Source organism: Microcaecilia unicolor, chromosome 13 (assembly GCF_901765095.1).
Source record: "Microcaecilia unicolor chromosome 13, aMicUni1.1, whole genome shotgun sequence".
In the NCBI taxonomy this organism is placed as follows: Eukaryota; Metazoa; Chordata; class Amphibia; order Gymnophiona; family Siphonopidae; genus Microcaecilia; species Microcaecilia unicolor.
The window spans coordinates 84477013-84493242 of record NC_044043.1 but is presented as its reverse complement, the minus strand read 5'-3'; the positions used below and the strand labels follow the sequence as shown (position 1 = coordinate 84493242).

At 45.4% G+C, this 16230-nt stretch overlaps 1 protein-coding gene across 1 annotated transcript in view; it reads left to right on the top strand.

Moving 5' to 3' along the window:
- Positions 1 to 2997: 2997 nt before the first annotated feature.
- The window catches only part of DNAJC11 (DnaJ heat shock protein family (Hsp40) member C11), a 143603-nt gene continuing 130370 nt past the window's right edge, over positions 2998 to 16230 (top strand). The window contains exon 1 of the mRNA XM_030222623.1: positions 2998 to 3099. Within this exon, the coding sequence (XP_030078483.1) occupies positions 3025 to 3099 (75 nt within the window). The 5' untranslated portion in view covers positions 2998 to 3024. The remainder of the gene's footprint in view (positions 3100 to 16230) is intronic.

Here is a 16230-nt window from a genome sequence, read left to right as displayed (position 1 = left end):
GCGCCACGTTCTCTTGTTTGTTCTGTCTGTCTGTCCTAATTAGATTGTAAGCTCTGTCGAGCAGGGACTTTTTCTTCATGTTCAAATGTACAGCGCTGCGTACGTCCAGTAGCACTTTAGAAATGATAAGTAGTAGTAGTAAACCTATCTCATACATAGTTATTGTGGATATCCTAAAGTCCTCTTCTCCGGCATGGCTGCGTTGCTGATCTGCAAGGGCAGGCTTCTGTTTCTGAGAGTCTGACGTCCTGCACGTACGTCAGACTCACAGAAACAGAAGCCTGCGTGGCTGTGCTGCTGATCTGCAAGGGCAGGCTTCTGTTTCTGTGAGGCTGACGCCCTGCAGGACATCAGACTCACAGAAACAGAAGCCTGCCCTTGCAAGCCCACCTTTTTGATGTTGCTTTTAACTCCTAACCCTTATTCACTTGTTCAGAACCCTTATTTTATCATCCTCACTTTAATATTCCCTTATCTCTTGTTTGTTCTGTTTGTCTGTCCTAATTAGATTGTAAGCTCTGTCGAGCAGGGACTGTCTCTTCATGTTCAAGTGTACAGTGCTGCGTACGTCTAGTAGCACTTTAGAAATGATAAGTAGTAGTAGTAAACCTATCTCATGCATAGTTACTGTGGATATCCTAAAGTCCTCTTCTCCGGCACGGCCGCATTGCTGATCTGTTTCTGTGAGTCTGATGTCCTGCACATACGTCAGACTCACAGTAACAGAAGCCTGCGCGGCCGCGTTGCTGATCTGCAAGGGCAGGCTTCTGTTTCTGTGAGTCTGACGTACGTGCAGGACGTCAGACTCACAGAAACAGAAGCCTGCCCTTGCAAGCCCACCTTTTTGATGTTGCTTTTAACTCCTAACCCTTATTCACTTGTTCAGAACCCTTATTTTATCATCCTCACTTTAATATTCCCTTATCTCTTGTTTGTCCTGTTTGTCTGTCCAAATTAGATTGTAAGCTCTGTTGAGCAGGGACTGTCTCTTCATGTTCAAGTGTACAGTGCTGCATACGTCTAGTAGCGCTATAGAAATGATAAGTAGTAGTACAAAGACGCCCGGTATAAGAGGCTTGGGGAGGCTAAGCCTCCCCAGCCCAACCGCTGCCCCCACCCCGCGAGCTGCAGACTTCCCCATCTGCGCTCAGCTGCCATTTCCTGCCTTCTTCCAGCCCCACCAATCCCCCGACCCCCGCTCCCCCCATCGCCGTCGTCAATCATCTGACATCAGCCCGATGGCTCTCGTTCCCGTCCTGCCCTCGCCCTACCTTAAAATAGTGTAATCCTCCTCGAGCGGGCGGCGCCGGCATTGCAAGCAGCAGCAGGCTCCAGCATTCCCTCGCATGGCTCCGCCCTTGCGGAAACATGTCAGAAGAGGGCGGAGCCATGCGAGGGAACGCTGGAGCCTGCTGCTGCTTGCAATGCCGGCACCGTCCGCTCGAGGAGAATTACACTATTTTAAGGTAGGGTGAGGGCAGGTCGGGAACGAGGGCCATCGGGCAGACGTCAGATGATTGACGACAGCGATGGGGGGAGCGGGGGTGGGGGGATCTGTGGGGAGGGAGCTGGAAGAAGGCAGGAAATGGCTGGCAGAAGGGAGATGGGCTGCTGGATAGAGGGGAGGGCAAGGGGAGAGGAGAGTTGCTGGACATGGGAGGATGACGGGGAGGGCATGGGAGAGGAGGGTTGCTGGACATGGGTGGATGGAGGGGAGAGGAGGGTTGCTGGTGCTGGACATGGGTGAATGGAGGGGAGGGGAGAGGAAGGTTGATGGACATGGGTGGATGGAGGGGAGAGTAGGGTTGCTGGACATGGTGGATGGAGGGGAGGGCAGGGGGAGAGGAGGGTTGCTGGACATGGGAGGATGGAGGGGAGTGCAGGGGAGAGGAGAGTTGCTGGACATGGGTGGATGGAGGGGAGAGGAGGGTTGCTGGACATGGGTGGATGGAGGGGAGGGAAGAGTGAGGAAAGAGATGAGACGAGGGAAAAGGAAGAGAGAAAAACTGCACATGGAGGAAGAAAATAGGCAGAAGCTGAGGACCAGAAATGAAGAAGAAAGGAGGAAAGGAAAGAAATAAATGGAAAGGAAGCCCTGGAAACGGAGTTAAGAGGACAGCTAGCAGCAGAATCGGATACTGGGCCAGCATGATCAGAAAAATAAAGTCACCAGACAACAAAGGTAGAAAATATAATTTTATTTTCATTATAGTATTTGGAATATGTCCACTTTGAGAATCAGGTGCTCAACATTAAATGTTTATATTTATTTACTTATGTATGCCATTTTATCCCACATTAAACATGAATTAGGATGTTTTGTGGCTCTACATGAGAATTGTGATATTATGATCCTTGTTTCATATTGTTGATGGTCTGCATTTTCCGTACGGGTGGTATATTGGTGTATTAGGTTCTGCCCAGTGTAATATGTATGGTACAGTAAGGTTCTGAGTGTGTTTTTGCACAAAGTTGTGCATAGTGTTTTGAAGTTGAGCAATTGTGGTTAGTATATGCTTTGAGCAACCACTTTAATCTTTGATACATATCTAATATCTAAATTTAATAAAAGGTATTAATTGTGACTTTTTATTTATTTTTTTTTTCTGTGTGTTATCAGACAATTATGGATTTAAGCTCCACCCCTGGCCCCACCCCCTAACCCCGCCCCCTTCAACCTCCCCCAAACAGTTGGGCCACCGACCGCCTATGTCAAGTAGTAGTAGTTCTCTGCGAGCCGGCAAGGAAGCGCTAATCACTGATTTTCCAGGGCTGTAAACGCTGAAGGTGCTGCTCTTATTCTTAGCCGACAGGGGCCGCTGTCCCAGCTCTTCGCAGCGGCAGAAGGCGGGGCACCGCTCTCTTTCACCCGCCTCCTCCTCTTCCCCTCAGGATCGCGCAGGCCTGCAATTGCTCTCCGGTCCGCCAGGGGCCGCTGTCTCCCCTCGTCCGCCCTCCGCAGCCCCGGCCGCGGCTCCTCCTGCTCCGGGGGGGAAACTCGGCAGCGGGTGAAAGGTCGTGAACATGGCGACGGCCTTCGGGGAGGAGGAGGCGCCGGACAATGCCGACTATTACTCGCTGCTGAACGTTCGGCGGGAGGTGAGGGGGGCAGCGGGGGGGTGGAAGAGGGACGGAGACTGTCATTCGGCTGTCGAGACGGCTCTGTTAGGGACACGAATCCTGGGGAATTAAAGAGAGGGAGGGGCTCGGACGCCCACAACTACATCGCGGCTGCTGCCTGGCCCGGCTCCATCGGACGGGTTTGTCCAGTCCTGGTTTTGCCCCCATTGCAGGCGTGGAGTTGTAGTTTCTGCTTTTTTCCTAGCGATTTCGCGAAGAAAAGGTTATCAATAGAAATCAAAACAAAATAAAAAGGTGGAAAAGAAAAGGAGAACGACGGCTCCGTGCCTGCCATGGTGAGGGCAAAAACCAGGACTGGATCGGCCCATTCGGTGGAGCGAGAGACGCTCAAGAGGTAGCGCTGCTAAGAAACACGCGCAATGTACCAGGGACATGTGCACCACTGCTGATCCCAAGATACTGACCTTGAAGGAGGATCCCAGATATGTAGAGAGACAGACACCCAGATTATCATTGGAGCCTACTCTGTGGGTGCTTGAGCACCCCCAATATTGAGAAAATTCCTTTTATGTGGCCAGGGAGGGGTTATTTTCATTGGGCTTAGCACCCCCAGTAATTTTGAAAAGTTGGCTCCTATGCAGACTATGATCTAGAGGGGGGAAACACTCATAGGACAGACAGCGGCAGATAATACTGCTGGATACGCTCCATCTCTCGTTGCTAAGAATTTTCTTTTAATAGTATTTTTAACTTGGCAGTTTCCACCCCAACAGTCCTCCTCTTATCCTATCTGCTTTCTTACATTATTTCTGAGTTTGAGCCCTTCCACGACCCATTGTCTTCTCAAGCTGGAGAGAGCCTTGAAGTCATCACATAAGGTTACCCTTGGATCTTTTTTTTTGGCTAGTGGTATTATAACCACCCTGGCAGTGGCGTAGCCACAGGTGGGCTTGGGTGGGCCAGGGCCCACCCATTTATGGCTCAGGCCCACCCAACAGTAGCACATGTTTAGTGGTAACTGGTGGCAATCCCAAGCTCCGCCAGCTGAAGATTTTCCCCTGATGGTAACGAAAACGCTATTCTCCACGACACCTGCGCATGCTCAGTTTTTGCATGCCTGCTGCCATGGTGGAAAGAAGCGTTTTCCCACCAGCTGAGAATTTTTTTTGGGGGGGGAGAACACTTGGTGCCCACCCAATTCTTGCCTAAGCCCACCCAAAATCTGTTGTCTGGCTACGCCCCTACACCCTGGTGTGCTTTAAAGAAGCATGCAGATATGGTACATGGTCAGGCAGAGAAACCTACAAAATCAGATCAGAAACAGCCTGCTTGAGGATACTACACAGAGAAACATGTTGGATTTCACCTGATCCACAAGGAGCATTAGAGCCTCATCACTGGCAGACACAAGTAAAGCTACATGGTCATGGCAGCAACAAAGATGTTAGCTGCTGAATGGTAGCACAGACAGATGCACAAATCTGCAGGTTTTCTATCAGTTGTGGGCAATAAATTGTGGCAGGATCTTGCCAGAGCTCTTAGCAACTGGACAAACTTAAGATGGCGAGGTCTCTCAGTATTGTATTTAACCAGTAAGAGTGCAAGTGGAAGGCCCAGGTGAACAGTGTGCAACTGATGTAAAGATTCTTTTGGACTATGCAGCATGTTCCGTGGATCCATAGCGGCATTCTTAGCAGTTAGTGGTGGAGGAAGATGAACTTTTATAAATAGATTATTAGACGAGTAAACCTTTTGAAAAAGAATGAATTCCATGCACTATTCAGTTCCTGGAATCCAGTGGATTACAGGATCTGATATTGAGGGGGGCATGCAGAATGTCAATGTACTCTATGCAACTTTTTTATTTTTTTAAATTTCTTCTAAATGTACAATTACATTTCTAGATGTTACTTTTACAATAGTCTCACCGGATCATCTGACATATCTGACAGACTCCTGGTGATGTCACACAGCATCTCTTTCAGTTTTCTAAACTTGGGACCCTACTTTTACCTCCATTGTGAGCCAGGACTCTGCTTTTGCTGCTTTTGTTACTGCATTGTTTGAGGGGTTACCATCGATTTTTATATTATCTGACACTGGGTCGGTCCCATTTAGATTGGATAATTGAGACTTTACTGTACTTTTTTTGGGCCAGAACAGTTAGAGAGATTGCTGTTAGGTAAGCGAGATTACTTTTTGGGTGGGTAAGTATAAGATCACCAAGAATTTAGCCAGAGTTGTTATGACGTAATCTCAATTTCTTGTCCTCTCAATCCCTTGAAGTGGGCTATATTGCTTTCCCATAATGACTGCTCTGTATTGATTAATGAAAAATTTCAATTAAAAAAAACAGAATATAACTATACTTAGATTTCAGTAAGGCCTGTGATACGGTTTGACTGAGGGTGTCTTTTACTAAGGCGCACTCACGTTTTTAGCGTGCCCTAAAATTGTGGGCGCGCTAAACGTTAGAGACGCCCATAGGAATGCATCGGCGTCTCTAACGTTTAGCGATCACCAAAAACGTTAGTAAAAGACCCCCTGAGTACCCTAAAGTAAGTGACTAGTTTAGGAACTGGATGAGAGGTAACAAAGGGTTATGACCTTTCCCTTGGTGTGAACTCTATTTACTGTTAACTCATCTTGTTTTTAAATTGATCAGTGTACAGCGCCTAGTGCTTTTTGATCAGAGCAACTTATACATCACGAGTAATAAGTACATAAGTAATGCCATACTGGGAAAAGACCAAGGGTCCATCGAGCCCAGCATCCTGTCCACGACAGCGGCCAATCCAGGCCAAGGGCACCTGGCAAGCTTCCCAAACGTACAAACATTCTATACATGTTATTCCTGGGAACTTGGATTTTTCCAAGTCCGTTTAGTAGCGGTTTATGGACTTGTCCTTTAGGAAACCGTCCAACCCCTTTTTAAACTCTGCTAAGCTAACCGCCTTCACCACTTTCTCCGGCAACGAATTCCAGAGTTTAATTATACGTTGGGTGAAGAAACATTTTCTCTGATTTGTTTTAAATTTACTACACTGTAGTTTCATCGCATGCCCCCTAGTCCTAGTATTTTTGGAAAGCGTGAACAGACGCTTCCATATCATCATGCTGATCAATCCATAGACTGGTGGGTTGTGTCCATCTACCAGCAGGTGGAGATAGAGAGCAATCCTTTTGCCTCCCTATATGTGGTCATGTGCTGCTGGAAACTCCCCAGTATGTTCTCTATCTCAGCAGGTGGTGGTCACACACAGCAGCAGCTCTGGCTAGGTCTCCAAGCCTAATTTTTAGGTTTTGTTGAGTACCTGGGGTTGAGGGCTCTTCTTGAGCAAGTGCAAACCTGGTGGTGCCAGGTCCCTCCTTTTCTCCCCCCTCCCGCTGGCTCCGTTGAAAAAAAAAAAAATTTTGGACGTCCTTAAGGGCGTTTATTTCAACGTTTATTTAAACGTTTATTGCAGCTACTCACTGGGACACCAGTTCGTTACAGCTCGGAGCGAGAAGCAGGTAATTTTTACCTTTTTATAGCGGGCAGGGGGTTCCCCGATCGATCTCCACGTGGCCTATGGCGTCAGAGGGCGAGGGCGCGAAGAATCCACCTGTTCCACTCCACTCATTATTTTATATACCTCTATAAATACCAGTGATGTGCTGCAAGATTGGTCCTAGGTTCAGTTCTGTTCAACATTTTCAGGAGTAATATAGGAAAATATTTCTTTACAGAAAGTCTGGGGGATACAAGGAATAAGCATCCTAGTAGATGATGGAGATAAGGATAGTATCCGAATTTAAGAAGGCATTGGACAAGTACAATGGAAGGAATTTAAAAATCTGAACAGGAGGTGTGGATGGGCAGACTGGATGAGCCATATGTCTTCATCTTCTGGCATATTCTGTGTTTCTATATGTAAATACACAGCTGTCTTCTGTTTTCTAGAACAGATAGAATCTACTAAATTAAGAGTCCTACTCTTGGTTCTAAAAATGCTGATCCCGAGAGTATGTTACTGCTTGATTGTGGACAAGGAGAGCACACTGGAAGTGGGATTTTAACCACTTTTTTTTTCCAATTCCAAAGCTGTATTATCATTGGAGCACATTTTCTTTCTTACCTCAAGCAGTCTTTGCTACCTCTTACTTTTAACTCAGCCATATCTGTACCCGTTCTTCCTGCCTAAAAATAAGATCAGGTCACCATTTCTGGCTTCTAGTGCTTTTTCTTTTTCCTAACTCTGCTGCTGCTTTTGTGTCCTCTTAGCAAGCAGCCTCCAAATAACATGAAACAGATGAGATGCATCTTTACGAAATATTCAAAAGTGAAATTGAGAAGGAACATTTATCTCATTTGCCTCAGTGTTAAACCAAATAAAATCAAGACTTCATGAACACTGGCAGCTAATTCATCAGTATCCATAATCCGTAAACTGCAGGATGTAAATAGATTGCATAACAGGAAGTAAACTTTGAAACCTAAAGGCCCTTATTTTAGAAATCCTATTTCTGATTTCCATGTGTAAACACCACGATTTGTAAGTGTATACTGAATAAACTTTGAAAACCCAATTTTAGAAAGCCAGGATTTACAAAAATAAATCTGCAATATGTGTGTAGGGCAAGAGGGTGGGTTTTAGGCAGGACCAGGGGAGTGCATGTTTATGATCCCAAAGATCAACATCAGGATTTATAAAAGTGCTCATTTTGGACAGTGCTCTGCCTAGAGGATTAGAGGGTCCTTTTAGCAAGCTGCGGTAAAAAGAGCCCTACACTAGCGGCGGGGGCTGGTTTTGCCGCACCCTGCGGCCCCTTCTACTGCAGCGTTTGGTAAAAAGGCCAAAAAATGGCGTGCTCATGCGGTAAGATTTCACTTAATGCCGCCCATTGAGGTGTAATTTAGGGCTCCCGCACTAAACCGGATAGCGCTGTGCTGCAAAATAGCTATTTTCCCTAGTGCGGCAAATGGCACCGGAGCTGGAACCTTTGTTGGGCCGTTGGTGGTTCCACATTAGCGTGCGGTAAGCCCACATTAGGCTTACTGCTGCTCTGTAAAAGGGCCCCATGGGGGAGGTCGCTGTCTTAATCTCTCACTGTTTTTTTTCCCCCACCAAATTGATTATGCTGAATGATTGTAGACACTGTACTTCATTGGCAGCATTTAGACCTGTTGCTTTCCAAAATGGTACACATAAATAAACCTCTCTGTGTCATCACGTACGCATTTAGGTTCTGAAATACCAGCTTACACCTGCAAATGCTGACTCTGTTACCAGTCTGTTTCAGTTGATGTGAAATGGTTGCTCTTGCCACGTATAACCGGTGCATACATGTGCATTCCTGCATGTAGTTCAGAAAAGGCTGTACATTGGCAGATCCTTTTCTAAAATACTGCCGGAATTTGGCATGGCCCAACTGGACGTCACTGCTCATTTCTGTGTGCTGTCTAAAATGGTGCTAAAGGTGTCAGGCTTTAATTGCTGTGCAGTCAGGTGAATATTGTAGAGACTGTTTTTGGTATAGAGTTGGTTTTTTTGTCCTGCTTAAGAAAATGAATTGTTTCCTCTGCATTAACTGAATGGGAAATTGCTGAGGATGTTCTCAACAGTTAACAGAGAAATTTCCCTCATCGTGTCTGAAGTTTGGCAATTAACATACAAACGTCCTGGGGAACTGAGGAACTGAGTTTGATTCCCACTTCAGGCACAGGCAGCTCCTTGTGACTCTGGGCAAGTCACTTAACCCTCCATTGCCCCATGTAAGCCACATTGAGCCTGCCATGAGTGGGAAAGCGCAGGGTACAAATGTAACAAAAATAAAATAGATACTATTGGAGATTCTACATGGAATGTTGCTACTATTGGAGATTCTACATGGAATGTTGCTATTCCACTAGCAACATTCCATGTAGAAGGCTGCGCAGGCTTCTGTTTCTGTGAGTTTGACGTCCTGCACGTACATATATCAACTCAATACAATTCTTAATGTGTAAATTGTAACTTGAATAAATTTATGCAAAATCTTATTAACTCTAGCATTTACCTAGGTATAATTTATTTGGCGTTTAGGGCTGGATTCAGCATGTGGCATCAAAATCGGCGCTGAACAGTATTCTATAAATGGCTCTCTGAGATGACCACCCTTGGAGAAAAGGCGGCTGAGGGGAGATATGATAGTGGTCTATAAAATAATGGAGTTGAACGGGTAGATGTGAAGCGTCTGTTCATGCTTTCCAAAAATACTAGGACTAGGGGGCATGCGATGAAGCTACAATGTAGTCAATTTAAAACGAATCGGAGAAAATTTTTCTTCGGTCAACGTGTAATTAAACTCGAATGCGTTGCCAGAGAATGTGGTAAAGGCGGTTAGCTTAGCGGAGTTTAAAAAAGGTTTGGACAGCTTCCTAAGGGAAAAGTCCATAGACCATTATTAAATGGACTTGGGGAAAATCCACTATTTCTGGGATAAGCAGTATAAAATGTTTTGTACTTTTTTGGGATCTTGCCAGGTATTTGTGATCTGGATTGGCCACTGTTGGAAACAGGATGCTGGGCTCGATGGACCTTTGGTCTTTCCCAGTATGGCAATACTTATGTACTTATGTATAGAATAGTGCCTAGAGCCGGAATCCATGCCCATCTTTGGTCACGAGCATTTACACCAACTGAAACCAGGTGTAAATCCCGGCACGCAAGTTGGGCACGGATCCCCTGAATTCTATAACACTGCGTACATTTTAAGAGAGCGACCATGACCCTCCCACATCCCTCCCATTGTTACGCTTTCTGTTTCAGATCCGGGCAGAAAAACTTAGGCGCTATTCTTTAACAGGGTAAGTGTAGTTCTCACCGATCTGCTGTTTTGAGGCCATTTCAGCATCTTACTTCTGTTATAATGCTAGGCACCCTAGTTAGTGGCCTCGCTTGGTTGCTTCTAATACACTTGTGCAGCTTATACACGGGTGCTATTTACCCGTATGTGGAAAATGAACGGCTTATACTAGTGAGCTGCTTTTATATGCAAAAATACAGAAACAACTCTGAATTGTCTACTCTGGTTAGGAAAAGGTATCCCACTGTATATAATATGTAAATTGCTTTTATTGTAACTACAGAAAGGCGGTATATCGAGTCCCATCCCCTTTCCCTTTCATTTGAAATTATTGCCTACCGCCAAAAAACAGCACACTGGCTTCCTAAAACTTTCATGCTGTAGCCGTTTACAGGATATTCCCCGACCTGAATTCTGCTGCTTGGTCTTACCATGATGGGTGGGCAGGGAGTCCTAGCTATTTCATAATAGCAGCACATGCTGGCCAGACTCGGGGTGCCACTGTTGCGAAATGGATGCAGATCCATCCTTCCTTCCCATCTTGATCTTTTAGTCTGTGGCCCTTGGACTGTCGCTGTGATGGCTGGATTAGGTAGGAAGGACAGGAGGGTTTGTAAACAGGAGGAAACCCTGAGTAATACTTCTTTATTTCTGTTCTGCTTCACTGGCTCCTCAGGACATTTGTTTCTTCGCATTATTCATAAAATATGTCCCTTTCATTACTTTTCTGAGCTGTTTTTGGATCACAGCTGAATTAATGTGGCAATTTTCTTGATGTGTCTCTGCAGTTGCTGAAGAAGGTGAATTCTGTTTTACGTCTTCGTATCCCACTTATCTCACTATTTGGATGCATCTGCCGTGCTTCTTTCTCTTCTTTGAATAGTTGTCCAGTACTGCTCATGCTTCAGAGTCCATTCTTGCCCACTAGTGTCTTACCTGGTACACTCAGGCATTTGCCCTCTTTGCTCTCAGTTTTTCCCCCTCTCTGGTGTATCTTGTACTAAACAAGCATTGAGATTTAATTGAATAATGAGCCAATTAGCTCCAATAATTGGGTAGTAATGATCAGTTATTGCTGCTAAGTGGCATTAATTAAAAATTACGCACAGCTCCAAAAGGGGGTGTGGCTATGGGAGGATCAATTTAGGGAAAGAGAAATGGGACTTTATGTACTGCCTTTCTGTGGTTTTTGCAACTACATTTACATAGTATATACAGGTATTTATTTGTACCTGGGGTAATGGAGGGTTAAGTGACTTGCCTGGAGTCACAAGGAGCAGCAGTGGGATTTGAACCTGCCACCTCTGGATTGCAAGACCGGTGCTCTAACCACTAGGCCACTCCTCCACTCTGTCCCGTTCTGATTCAAAGTTTTCCCTTTTATGCCAACCTTTTCCTTCTCCACCTGAAATATATATCTCCCTCTGAAATCCCTCCCTCCTCTCCCTAGTAAAATCAGACACCTCCTCGCCAAAGCAACTGCCCTTCCACTTACAGCTGTCAGTTGTTAGGATTTCTATTTGTACATTTGGCGCCTAACATTAGTTATAGAATGAAGGAGTTAGTGTGTTTCTCTGAGTCATATGATTGCAGATATGTAACTTTCTAATAGTATTCATGGTAGTCTCTCATTCCTTCTGGGTGACCAGTACAAATTGTGAGGCTGGGAGCCTTGTAACCATGCGTAGGAAACTGGTTTTGCAAGACTTACTGCTTCCTTGTCAGAACTGCTGAAATCTGTCCCTTCCTTTCACAGCCTGCTACCAAAATGCTCATCCACTGTCTCATTACCTTCTTATTAGACAGGAATGTGCTGTTTATGGCTCTTCTGCAGAACCATCTTTGTCCATGTCAGTGTGTTCAAAATGCAGCTGTATGACTTATGTTCCTTCAGCATTGCTGTGACCAAGTATTCCCCCTCCCTCCTCCTCTTCCACGTACAGTTCAATACTCCTTGGGGAATTCTGTATAAAACTATTTAAAATTCTGCACGTAATATTTAAAAGTTCTGTAAAATTCTGCATACTTTATTTGCATTTCTGTTGTACAGAGTTCCCCCATCATAAGACGAGGAGTAGCCTAGTGGTTAGTGCAGTGGACTTTGATCCTGGGGAACTGGGTTTGATTCCCACTGCAGCTCCTTGTGACTCTGGGCAAGTCACTTAACCCTCCATTGCCCTTGGTACAAAATAAGTACCTGAATATGTGTAAACCGCTTTGAATGTAGTTGCAAAAACCTCAGAAAGGCAGTATATCAAGTCCCAGTTCCCTTTCCCCCTTTCCCTTATGACATCACAATATCAGAAGTGAGCCAAGTATCGGGCAATCAAGCCATTGTGACATCACTGATGAGGTTGGCTCTTATTGGTGGAATGAGTGGAGGAGGAGTAGCCTAGTGGTTAGTGCAGTGGACTTTGATCCTGGGGAACTGAGTTCAATTCCCACTGCAGCTCCTTGTGACTCTGGGCAAGTCACTTAACCCTCCATTGCCCCTGGTACAAAATAAGTACCTGAATATATGTAAACCGCTTTGAATGTAGTTGCAAAAACCTCAGAAAGGCGGTATATCAAGTCCCATTTCCCTCTCCCTTTTTGAGATTCTACATGGAATGTTGCTACTATTTGAGACTCTAGATGGAATGTTGCTACTATTGAGATTCTGTTGCTACTATTTGAGATTCTACATGGAATGTTAATGTTGCTATTCCACTAGCAACATTCCATGTAGAAGCCTGCCCTTGCAGATCAGCAACGCGGCTGCGCAGGCTTCTGTTTCTGTGAGTCTGACGTCCTGCACATACGTGCAGGACGTCAGACTCACAGAAACAGAAGCCTGCGCGGCTGCATTGCTGATCTGCAAGGCCAGGCTTCTACATGGAATGTTGCTAGTGGAGGAGTAGCCTTGTGGTTAGTGCAGCGGACTTTGATCCTGGGGAACTGAGTTCGAGTCCCACTGCAGCTCCTTGTGACTCTGGGCAAGTCACTTAACCCTCCATTGCCCCAGGTACAGAATAAGTATTGTACATAATATGTAAACCGCTTTGAATGTAACCACAGAAAGGCAGTATGTCAAGTCCCGTTCCCTTCCCTACGTGACTCCTACCACAGATAATAAACCCACACCCACCACAGCCTTTTCTTTCCTGAGGTTCCACCTTCCCCAGTTCTCCCTCTTAGCTTGAACCCCTTCCCCTCCCCCCATCTTTCTGTGCCCCGGGATCAAAGTCCGCTGCACGATTTCAAATGTCCTTTACCATTATAACTCGTTTTCTTTGCTTGCCTCTTTGTAATACCTAAAATCTCAATCTGATCATCACCTTTTCAAGAAGATGTTGAAAACGTTCCTTTTTGAAAAAACTTACTCCATTAGTAATTCTGCTTATTAGTTTCAGACTGAACACTCACCTTTTGCATCTTGACCACCTCTCTGTAATACATTCTTCTAGAATCTCTTGTTTGTCATGTACGTTTGTCTTGACTAGATTGTAAGCTGTATGGAGCATTGACCGTCTCTCTTCTGTGTGTCTGTACAACTCTGTGAACACCTGATAACATTTCATCCAGTTTCATTGAAATTTTTGGCACAGTTAGCGCAGCCCTCGTGATCCCCAGCTCATGCTTTTCATGTGCCCTTGACATCTCTGACACATCTTTCTATTCCTTAGCGCCTGCAGCAGATGAATTCAAGAGACTTGTGGGTTGTGACCATCTACCAGCAGGTGGAGATAGAGAGCACTGAACTATTTTTTAGCAGTCTGGAGGTTAGGTTGTCAATCTGCACAAGTCATCTGGTCCCAACACAGAGTTTGGAATATCTGGGAGTACGTTTCAATGTGACCTGGGGCCAGGTGTCTTTCCTAACATGATGGCAAGATTCCATCAAAAAGACAGGGAGACAGTTGCTGTCTTTCTCTGGCAACAGATGCACCCGTTCTATTTCCCTGGGTGGAAGGGCATCTGCAGCAGCTTTCAGCCGCCCACCTAGTGGAAACTGTCAATGGACAAGCAGGTTTCTACAGCAGGACCTCCCTGGACCCAACTGGGAGCTAGCACTGTACACCTTTCAGCTGATAACTCAGAGATGGAGCACTCCCCTATTAGATCTCATGTTGACAAGTCACATTGTCAGAGTTTTCAGGTTCTTCTGCAGAAGACAGGAGCTCAGTTCAGAAGGCAGAGATTCTCTTCTTCAGCCTTGACCGGAGTCAACCCTGCTTTGTGTTCCCGTTGTGGCCTCTAATAGGACAAGTTCTTCGCAGTCCTTCATCATCAGGGATTCGGTTAGCTCCGGATTGGCCCAGGAGGCCAGGGTATGTGGGCTTGATTTTATGTCTGGTAGGCAACTGTTTGCTTTCCTCTGAGACACAGACTCCTCCATCAGGGTCCCATTCAAATGGAGGATCCCTCGTTTTGGTCTTACGGCCTGGCTCTTGAGAGGCCAAAATAGAGAAGGAAAGAATATGGTAGTGATATTGCAACTTCTGGCAAGAAAACGCTCAACTTTAGCCATGTATGTTCATGTCTGGTGAGTTTTGAAGCATGGTGCTCCGAAGGGTGTGGTCTCCGTTTGGGCCTCTCTGCCACACATATTAGCCTTGTTGCAGGATGGTCTTGCTTACTATTTAAGGTTTAGGCAGCAGCTCATGCCAGTTACCGGGGTTGGATTCCGGGTTCCTCATTCACTTCTCATCCATATGTGGTTCATTTCTTGAAAGGGGCTCGTCATCTTAGGCCTCCTCTTCGCTGCCCTTGCCCCAAGTGGAACCTTAGCGTGGTTCTGCGGGCTCTTAAAAAAAGGCTCCCTTTGAACCTCTGAAGCAGGCTACTTTGAAAGATCTTCTTCTCAAATCTCTCCTTCTAGTAGCTGTTGCCTTGGCTCTTGGTCCTCATTGCATCCTTTTCCCAAGCATTATCCAGATCAGTGTTTCCCAAATCCAGTCCTGGAGTACCCCATGCCAGTCAGGTTTTCAGGATATCCACAGTGAATATGCATGAACTTGATTTGCGTACACTTCTCTATTATATGAAAATCTTTCGATATCTGATGCCCTAAATGTGGCAGAGAGAGGAACACCTTTATGCATGCATTCTCGAGATACGACAGAATAAAATCATTTTGGAAAGCAGTACAGAAATACCTTGAACAAATATCGGGGCAAAGGATGCTCCCCTCCTGGAGAGGAGTACTTTTGAATAAAAGTAATGCATATGGGATTTCAGATAAAAATTTGGAGTTACTATTCTGTAAGGCATACGCAGTGGGGAAGAAATGCATACTCAGGCACTGGATACAGGCGGAACCACCATGAACTAATGCTCTGGGAGGCCAGATCAGCCTTTAGCAGCCCAAAGAGAAGAAAGAATTTTATTACTATATGGAATCCATACTTGCAAAATATCTCTCATAAAGCAAGAAGTGCGGTACTTAATAATTTGGGTAAACCCTAACTTGTGGAGAACCCAGTAGACATATGCTCCTTGTGTTAAATAGGTAAAGTCTGGAGTTAGATTTTGAAGGAACAATACCATGAAGTAAGAAGTTCAGTGTAGAAGTTATGGGAGGGGGGTGGTGGAGGGGGAGTTAATGGAATAAAATTGATACAGTTAAGATGTGCATAAATGCATAAGATGTATTACTATGATTATAGAATGTTTGTCTTTATAATTCTGTTCCAAATGTTTGATCATCAATAAAAATCGTTTCAATATAATATATGAAAATCTTTCATGCGTATTCATTGTGGATATCCTGAAAACCTGACTTTGCAAGGGGTACTCCAGGACCGGACTTGGGAAGCACTGATCTAGATGTTGTGGCTCCAGCAGGCTGTTCTTTGGCCATTTAGTGCTCTCTGCAGGAGTTTCAGGTTCCCACCCTACATGAGGACTGCTCTGCTACATCCCACAAGTCTCTGGATTCATCTGCTGCAGGTGCTAAGGAAGGAGAATTTATGTCTTACCTGATCATTTTCTTTCCTTTAACCGCAGCAGATGAATCCAGAACCCCACCCTTCTTCAGTTCTCTGTTCTCATGGTTTGTTTATTTCTCTGTTTAGGGTAATGGCTCCTTTTGGTGTTAAAAGTTTTTGCTCTTTTCTACTGTTCATGCTGCTTCTCTGTGAGGAACAAGGTTGCCAGATGGGAAAAATTTTCCCAGCCCAAAATCAGCCCTAAACCCGCCCAAAAAACGCCCAAAGTCAAACCCCGCCTCCCACGTCACCAACCCCGCCTCACACGTCATTAACCCCGCCTCCCACATCATTAACCCCGCCCCTGACGTCACCCCGACGTAGTTAACCCCTGACGTAAACCATGCCCCTG